Source organism: Mesocricetus auratus, unplaced genomic scaffold (assembly GCF_017639785.1).
Source record: "Mesocricetus auratus isolate SY011 unplaced genomic scaffold, BCM_Maur_2.0 Super-Scaffold_100014, whole genome shotgun sequence".
NCBI classification, from domain to species: Eukaryota; Metazoa; Chordata; class Mammalia; order Rodentia; family Cricetidae; genus Mesocricetus; species Mesocricetus auratus.
Window position 1 is genome coordinate 4,808,797 of NW_024429197.1, and position 9,745 is coordinate 4,818,541.

Sequence of the window (9,745 nt, forward strand, 5' to 3'; positions counted from 1 at the left end):
TCAGCAGCAGAGGGAGAATGGGGGTTCAGAGGGCAGCGTGTCCACAGTAGTGATGGCAGGGCACACAGAAGGTGTCCCTTGTAGAGAGACGTGGCCTGCTGTTGAGTGGAGCTGAGTCTGGTTGTCCTGTCGAGTGTCCTAGCAGGGACTCTTTAAGCAAAGGCAGCCCCCCCCCGCAACATTTCAGCCTCTGCATCTGCAGTCTGCGTGGGCCACTCCCTAGGGGAGCTTCCGGCCCTGAGAGCCAGCTGGGACTCAGTATACTCTGCCCACTGTAGGAGTTCACCAGAGCCCTTCTGTCCCCAGACACTTTTCTCAGTCATGGCCCAATCAAGCTGCACACAGCGCACCCTGTCGAGTGTGTCACCACGCTGGTTTGTGCCAGCACTGTAGACAGAACTCAGTCGTTACAAACCTACCTAGGGAAAAAGTTGTCTGATCCCGACTCTGGCTTGCCACATGGCTTGTTCCTTCTCAGGGTGGCCTTTCTGCTCACTGGCCCTTCTCCATGGGGTGAGAATTAGTCCCCTGCCTCAGTTATTCTGCAACATGCCCAACTTTCTCATCACTTTTCTCATTCACAGACTGTGAATTCCACCCGCTTCTCTCCTCACTTTAGTAATTTAAGTTCTAAGGACTTTGGTTCACTGACATGTTCCAAGAACCTACCATGAATGAGTGAGTCACAGCTGCTCCCCCTCTTCCGACGTGAGAAACCCAGAGAACGGCCCCATGCTCTGGCCCATTGATGCTCACCCTCCCAATGGACAGGGAATGGCAGAAGAGTGAATCTCCGTGTCTCAGGAACTTAACCCATGGCTTTCTCTGTTTCTGCCTGCTTCCCTAGGGGTCCTGAGAAGCAATGGCCACAGAAGCTCCTGTGAACCTCGCACCACCTAAACGCAGCACTGTGGTCGGTACCTCAGCTGACAGCTTCATCTGGCAGCCCAGCTCCCTCAGGATGCATGTCATCAGGCCCAAGTCTGCCAAGGGCCGGAAGCGGCTGAATCTGCACAGACCACAAGGCACGGGCGATGGCTCTTCCAGTGTACGGTCTGCTTCGCCTCCACCATGCTCCTCTGGGTCACCAAGCAGCCAGAAACCCGGAGCCTGTGCACCCGTCTCTCCACCTCAGGGAGCCCCTGACGAGATGTCGGAGCTGCTGCCACAGATGCCCATGGGGGCCACCTCATCTCTCAACAAGTACCCAGTCCTCCCTTCCATCAGCAGGAGGAGCCTGGAGGACCCGGCTGTGGACACAGTGGCCAAAAAGGCCAGTTCTCTGCAGCTGAGTAGTGTCCAGGCCCTTTACCAGGAAGAGGCCTGCACCACTGGAAAGTCAAGCCAAGAAGATTCCAGAACCCAAGTCTGTGCCTTAGAGAAGAAATGCATCATCCGAACCAAGAGACAGAGTTCCTCTGGGGTCTCAAACATCGAGGAGCCAACAGACCAAGAGCCAAGGCTGCTGCTGGCCATCAGGTCACCCTCAGGCCAAAGGTTCGTGCGCTACTTCAGACCCAGCGATGACCTACAGACAGTCCTCACAGTGGCTGAGCAGAAAAACAAAGCCACCTACCAACACTGCAGCATCGAAACCATGGAGGTGCCCAGGAGACGTTTCTCTGACCTCACCAAGTCCCTGCAGGAGTGTGGTATCCTCCATAAATCCGTGCTGGGCATCTCCCAGGAAGAGGGGGAGGGATGGCCCTGAGTCCACAGCACCAGGCTGGGGCCCCAGATCTTCAAGCAAAGAGAATGTTGGGGGGGAGGGTGGAAGCCTCCCACACAGCCTGGTTTCAAGTGCCACATGAGCCCAGTGAAGCTCAGACCCTCAGGCCTTGTATAGCATGTCTGTGGAGACAGCAACACAGCTGCACACGGGCCGAGCCCCCTGGCAAACTCTCTTCTAGCCCCACATTCCACCACAACAGCCACACAGAAGTTCTATGGCTGTTCCTAGACATGGCTACAGCCAGGACTTCTCCCTTCACCGCTGGCTCCTCCCAGAACTGGTTCCTTCCAGAGCACCTGCTGCCCTTGCAGTGAACTCTGGGTCTCTCTCGAAGCCAACACTTTGTTTCTCTGTATATGACATGAGATTAAACACTTCCCAGAGAGGATTCTAGTCTAGTAAATAACCAAGGTTTAGGAATCAGGGAACTGACATTGGTTTATAAGAAACAGGCTGTTGATCCTGTACAAAGATCCTGTACAAAGGGAAGAATCATATTCTGTTGTCATAAACCCCCCAACACACCACACACACACACACACACACACACACACACATACACACAGACACGCATGCACCCACCCACGCACATGCACACACGCAGTTCTAAAACATCCTAGAGCTAGCCTGAACAAGTTGCCTCCACAGCCATGGGCTAGCCACAGCTATTTTTGAGTGGACTGACTAGGTTGGCGCTTCTTGGTAGTGCCTGACTACAGAATTCTTCCAAAACGGAAGTAAAATGTGCAATCCTCTGTTGTTTTTTAAGATGCACACAGCTACAAGTCTGTACAAGTGTGTGCTAACAACCCCTTGGCCTACCCGGGCATAGATAATTTGTTTTATTCCCCAAGTCTCGGTGTCTCACCCACTCCAAACATGGAAGGGCTTTTGCACAACATCAGTACACCCTGGGGTCTGATGTCAGGCCCTCCATGGAAAAAGGAAGGTGGCTCACTGGGGTCTCTCTTCTGTGCTCCTGTTGCAACCATGCTATGCAGCTGGCTGACTGGCATGGAGTGCCCTGTCCCCCTTCCCCAGAGCATCTGTCACAAGCGCTGGAGAGTCTTGTTTTTTCCTGTAGGGACACAGATCATTTGCCAAAGTTCTCTTGTATTGTAGGTTCAGCCAGACACCCACAGCTCATCTGCATCCCTTTACCGCCAAATTCCCAGTTGGAGTCGGGAACACAGAGACCTTTTAGGCACCTTGTCCCCCTTAGAGCACAGTCACTGCATGGCCCTGGGTACTGGTACCTGCCCCTGCACCCTCAGTACACAGATACGGCAGGGTTCAGGTGTTCCTGGAACATCCTCTGAACAGAGACATCTTGTGCACAGACAACACCAGCGGTTAGACACATCCCTCCTGGTGCACTGCCCCTTGGTGATGTCTATGATTACTGTGAACAGGCTGCCTCATTCCCCCAAGCCACCTCCTGCACCACACATATCACTCTAGACTAGGATACTCCTGGACATCTGCGAGATTTATCATCCTGCTTAGGTCAGTGGCTCCTTTGATGGGACTGGCTTTGATGTAGGCAGGCCCATGCAGCTGGTCACCTTGTCTACGCAGTGACCATGGCAGAAGGGACCAGTGGCTTGCACTTGAACTCCCCCAGTGCAGTTATTTCCCTTGCCCCCATGTGCACAGCTCTGCCTCTGATCTAAGAGTCTATAAAAGCCACACCTACTCTATGGTAAGAATAGGATCCCACCCACCTTCAGCTTAGGGATTCCAAGCTTTAGAATGTCCCAGTGAGAAATGTAACACACTTGATGGAATGAGAGACTCCTGGTCTTAGGGTTTTGCTGCTGCTGTCTGGCTTAGGATTTTGGGGTGGTGGGAGAAAAGGGGGAGCATGAAGCATAGGAATATTTTAGGATCTTTTAGGAGACATGATTAAAGCTAGATTTGAGCCATCATAGTAATCTCTCTTTTTCTCTTCTTAGACAAAAAATAATGATACAAACAATAAAAGCTGATTTGTGTGAAACACTGTGTGGAGAAACACATGTTTTATCCTAAGACTTGGGCTGCCAGACAGGAGTGCACAGAGTGGCTTAATGAATCTCATCTTCAGGTGTCTACCTGGGAAATGATGGCAGGACAGTCTCCCCAGACACACACACTCAGCTGCCCACCATGGAAGCCCCATCACACCTGCCTCAGCTTCTAACCTGGCATGTGGCTTGGGAAGAGTCCCCTCCCCCTCTCCTGTCTTCTAACAACTGCTGTGGTATCAGGGATACCCTGGCCTAAGGGGCCTTGCTGGTCAGCACTTTCATCCTGGTGGCCCTCGATAGGCCATCCTTGCCTGCTGTGTGGCCACACATCTTTGTCATTTGCTTAGCCAACAGTCAACTGAGGGGTCTCTCCGGGGACAACTTAGTGGTCAGCATGAGTAACCCTCCAAGAGACTTAACAAGAGAACACAACCCTACTAAGGCCAGTCAGTGGCTCCTTTGGATCTGTGCTAGGCCCAGCGTTGGGGGAGGGACCAGACTCTATCCCACTGTAGCTCCCTCCCACCACTTCCAAACACATTATCTCCACCTTCTCCGGGGTACTGGAAAGATTTCCCATCATGGACATGGTCTTCGCCGAGGAATAGAGCTTCATGACAAGTGAGTCCAGCCTATTTTCCACTGAAGCCCCATAGGTACATTAGTCTCGGCAGCAGCAAGAACAGCAGGAAAAGTAAATGAGTCATCACCTAGAATCCAAAAACATTTGCATTAACAGATGGCAGGTGCCTCTCACACAGCCCTCACCCTGACTGTACCTGAGGATGTGATCCTGCCAGAGAGACAGCCTGAGAACAAGACTGTGGGCCATTTCCAGTGAGGGGGCCTGAAGGAGGGGAAGTCCTAGTCTCCCACAAGTAGACATGGAGGAGCTAAGCGTTCCTGTCTCACCGCCATCTTAAGTGGGTCTCCATGTCAAAACCTCTCCACACAAGAAGTTTCTCTTGACTTGTTCTGCACCTCTTTGCTGTAATCTGTGATGAAAGAGCTCGCCGTTTCTCAGTGTTTCGGGGATCATTTGGATGAGCCTTTCATGTGGTGAGATCCATTTCTCTGTCTTCTAAGTGTACTCCCTGGACAGGCTTCTGGTTCAAAGTCACCTTGGAAATCTTCTTACCAAACAGAACTATCTGTTCTCTTCACCCACAGTCACACATGACAATGTGTGGCGACAGTTAAGCCTAGAGCCCTACTTAATCACTACACGAGGAAGAGCCAAGCCACAAGCCACTCCATGGTGGGGAGACTCACTGCAGAGGCCAGGCAATGGAAGCAGAATACACTTTATGAGTCAGCTACCGACATGCAAGTCAGTAGTTCCCATTGTTTTTATATGTAGTTTTAAAGTCAGCTGTTTTCCTTTTTGTCCACTAGTGACGTGCCACTTCCTTTCCTGATTAGGGGTGCTCTTCCCCGCCCACTCTGACATCCCTCTGTCTTCCTGTATGTTCAGACATTCAGGAAGCATTTGCTCTCCTGAATAGTCAACACAGACGAACAAACCAAGGTATTTCTGGACAGCTAATTCTATCCTAAAGTGCTGAAGAGTCGTTATGACGAACACTGGTGGGTGAAATTCAGCCAGGCTTATTCAGCCTGTACTGGGTGGAGAGGCACTCCGGTTCCTGGGTGAGGAGACTGGAGGGGTTAGGTGGAAGATGGACTCCTAGGGGTGGATAATAACTAGGTAAGAGGTGGGAGAGGTAGCCTAGCTCCTGGGAGGTGGTTAGATTCAGGATACACAATCTCTTCACTTTGGAAAGGAAAAGGAATATAGCTGACAGGCTGGGATTTCCTTGAGCCAGCCCAACCACTAGCTTCAGTGTGGAAGTCTTACAAAGACAAACACAAAAGCACTCAAACCCGCAGCAGGCAGGGGATTGCCCTGAGCGTATAGCGGTCATATGAAGGGAAGACACAAAAGTTTATAGATGAAATGTGTGCAAAGAAAGAAGGCAATCAACTGCATTTGTTGAAGAGAGATGCATCCCCAAGAGGTCCCTGACTCATCCAGCATTCCGGTCCAAGTTGACACTAATTGCCACCTCCCTCCACGGGTGTGATCTCTGACCACGGTTGCTTTGGAAGACACCTGTTCCAAGGAAGCATAGCACAGGCTCCCTGACTCTTCCACTGCCCCTCATTTCATTTATCTAAATCCTGAAGCTGATTTGGAACACTCAACTCGAGAGGGTCTAGTGACCCACTTAATGAGCCTCCCGATCTTATACCTTTCATGCCTAGCCTGTTGACAATGAGGGCCCCACCTCCCAGTAGGACAGTAAAATCTGGGAACTGTTGCACATGCCCTATCCCTACACCCAACCATGGGATGCTGCGATGCCCACTCTGACCAGACTCAAACATACCACGTCCCACGGACCCTGGATCTGGACTCTGATAGTAGGGGATTTCTTACATCTGGGCCTCCGCCTCTGCTTGCCCTTTTTTCTCTTGACGGAGTTCCCTGTAGACCTCCACTGTATTCAACAAATATATATTAGGTCCCAAATGCCAAGCATATTAGACTTATCAGGGAACAGAAGAGGCCCCTGTCTCTGTCCTTAAGGAAGTTATGTTTGGTAGAGGGGGAGACAGGAAGTTAGCAAAAGCCATACTGCATGACGCAGAGTGGTAGAAGGAAGAGCAGAAGACAAGAAGCGGCTACCAGTGGCCTCCTAGACACGGGCCAGATGGGAGGGGGGTGACGCAACTCAGGGGAAGCGACCAGCTTCTGGGACTCCGGTCAGTTTATCTCCCTCCGCCCCTCCGCCCCTCCCTCCGTCCCTCCCTCCCCGCCTCCCCTCCCCTCTCCCTCCGTCCCTCCCTGCCTCCCCTCTCCCTCCGTCCCTGTCCCTCCCTGCCTCCCCTCCCTCCCCTCTCCCTCCCTCCCTTCCCCCATCCCCCTCCCTCCCCCTCCCTCCCCCTTCCTCCACCTTACCCCCCTTTATTGCAGGGCATCTTGTTACTTCAGTAGCCCAGAACTTCATATGTAGCTGAGGAGGTCCTTGAACTTCTGAATCCTTGTATCTCTACCTCCCAAATGCTAGGATTATGGAGATATGTGCTACCACACCCAATTTATGAAGTGCTAGGGATCAGGGATCAAACCCAGGACTCGGCACATGCTAAGTGAGCAACCACATCCCTAGACTGTAGGGGGAAACAGGACTCCCGCCATTAGCCATGTGGTGCTCTAAAGACACACGTGGATGTGGTAATGAAAGGGCGGAACCGCGTCGCTAACCACACCCACTTTAGGTATGACTAGAGACAGGGTGGGCGGAACTACCCCACTAGCCAGGCCCACTTTTGGGCATGGCTAGGGGCATGTAGGGAGGAAGGAATAAAAGAAGGAACAGCAGAGCGCTCTCCCTTTTTTCGGCTTCCGGTTCGGTGATGGAAAACTGCTCGACTCATCAGGGTTGCTCGTTTCTCTCTTGTGATTTCTACAGTAAACAGTTACCCATACCCTCAAGTGTGCCGTTTACCGTTGCAGCGTCATTTGGTGTAGGGGGAAACAGGCTAATGGCGGAGTCCTGTTTCCCCCTACACCAGACCATGTTTACTTTTTACAAAAGTAATACTTTTATTATAACAATATTATTACAATCAGTGGTGACCTATAGTATGCATCATCTATTATTTTCCCAGTCAAAAAAGGGGCAGGGGCTCATTCATAGAGTCAATTATAGCCTGCCCCACAAACAAAGTGTAAGTTATTTTGGTGACGTGAAAATCGGGAAGTATAGAGAAGATTGACAGGGGAAAAGAAAACCATTCACAGCCTCTCTAGTCAAAAATTGCCATTGTTAATATCTCAGCATGTACTTTTTACCCTTAAAGATTAAGTTTATGTTGCATATTCCTTTCTTTCCAATAGACACAAATGCATATTTTTAACATTGTTCCTACCAAAAGCTTGTGTGTTCTCATTCCAAGATTCTAGAGGCTCATGATTATTTTAAGATTGAGTAATACCTCAGTGTGCTGATGTCTTATCATCATTGAACTATCTCCTTTTACTGTTGTTGTTTGGTTGGTTTGGTTTTGTTTGAGATGGGGTTTCTCTGAGTATTCTTGGTTGTCCTGGAACTTACTCTGTAGACCAGGCTGGCCTCGAACTCAGATAGATATCCACCTGCTGGGTGCTGGGATCAGAGGTGTGTGTGTCACCATCGCCTGGCTCAACTTGCTCCTTTTTATGCATGCTCCCAGTTTTGTTTTTAACCACAGAAGTCAAAGATAAAAGTCTTCATTTATGCAGCTTTTGTTCTGAATTTTTTACATTATTTCTTTAGCACAAACATCCAGAAAGACAGTCAAGGAGTTTATTTTGGTTTTAGTCTGTAGCCCTATGGCCCAAACAGGCTTTGAGCTTACCAGCTTCCTGCTTCAGACTGGGAGCAGATAGGATTAAAGACCCCAGGCTCCAGGCCCAGTGACATTGCTTTGCTTTTTAAATGGCTACAGAGCAAAGCAAACCGGAATTTTCGCTATTGCTTTTTATAATTTCCCATCATTTTTTAAGTTGAAAATAGGAACTAAACATTTTCTTAATTTTGGACAGCATTGGTTACTACTAATTATTAACATTTTCTGTCTTTCAAGATGCTTCTAAAATTATTTAGTGTGTGTGTGTGTGTGTGTGTGTGTGTACACCATAATAAGCATGTGGAGGCCAGAGGGCGACTTTTGGGAGTGGGTTCTCTCTTTCCAGGGCTGGTTCCGGGATTGAACCCAAGTCATCAGACTTATACTGCAAACACATTTACATGTGGAGCCATCCCCCCGCAATGCACTTTTTAAAACTAAAATGGAGGGTCCAAGAGACAGTTTTGCAGTCAAGAGTACTGCTGCTCTGTGGACTGGAGGGGTGGCTTAATGGTCAGAACCACTTGCTGCTATTCTAGAAGATCAGGCTGTGTTTCCTAGAACACACGTGATGGCTCATAGCTGTCTGTAGCGCTAGCTCCAGGAGCTCTTCTGGCCCTGCTAGGACCAGGCACGCAAGTGGTTCACAGACACACACATACAGGCAAAGCACCACACACATAAAAATAAATAAGATTTAATTCAAAAAAGAGTACTTTCTGTTTGTGGATGACCTGGGTTCAGTGCCTAGAACCTTCACGATAGCTACTAACTGTCCATATGGAGTTCCAGGGAATCCAAAGCCGCCTCTGACCTCATAACTACTAACTGTCCATATGGAGTTCCAGGGAACCCAAAGCCTCCTCTGACCTCATAGCTACTAACTGTCCATATGTAGTTCCAGGGAATCCAAAGCCTCCTCTGACCTCTAAGGGCACTGCACACAAGTTGTTCATATGCATACCTGCAGGCAAAACACCCATCACACAAAATAAAATTTTAATTTTTCTGGGTGTGATGGTGTACGCCTTTTATCCCCACACTTGGGAGACAGAGGCAAGTGGATCTGAGTTCAAGGCCAGCCTGGTCTAAATAGTGAGTTCCAAGACACTCCAGGGCTACATAGTGAGACTCCCTGCCAAAAACAAACAAACAAACAAAAAAAACAATTAAAATTGATTCTAGAAGGAAAGTAGGGACATTTGTTGAGAAAGGAATTGCTGTTTTCTTTCTATTCATATTTGAGCAATACATTATACTTCGAAAAACATATATGATATGAACTATATGAACAGTGGATCTTGTTTAACTGATTAATAATTGTTAAGATCAGGCTTCGTTATGTTGCTTAGGCTTGTCTTGAACTTCTGTACTAAATTCCCAATTCAGCCTCTCAAGTACTGGGTTTTCAGGTGTGTGCCACCACACTGGGCTTTGGGCTTGGGTTCTAATGAATCACACGTCATGTTTTCACTGTATCAACAAAATGAACACGTACACGTCACACTGGGCACAGAGCATGACGATGAATCAGCCTGCCTCTGTTCTTGAGGAATTCCCAATCAAGTGGGAAAACCCATGTGAAAGAGATACTACTGGCTCCCATGCC

At 49.3% G+C, this 9,745-nt stretch overlaps 1 protein-coding gene across 1 annotated transcript in view; it reads left to right on the forward strand.

Annotated features, from left to right (window-relative positions):
* Ubxn10 (UBX domain protein 10) overlaps positions 1–3,731 on the forward strand; it is a 7,131-nt gene extending 3,400 nt beyond the window's left edge. The window contains exon 2 of the mRNA XM_021233573.2: positions 848–3,731. Coding sequence (XP_021089232.1) covers positions 863–1,711 — 849 coding nt within the window. The 5' untranslated portion in view covers positions 848–862 and the 3' untranslated portion in view covers positions 1,712–3,731. The remainder of the gene's footprint in view (positions 1–847) is intronic.
* The last annotated feature ends 6,014 nt before the right edge of the window (positions 3,732–9,745 follow it).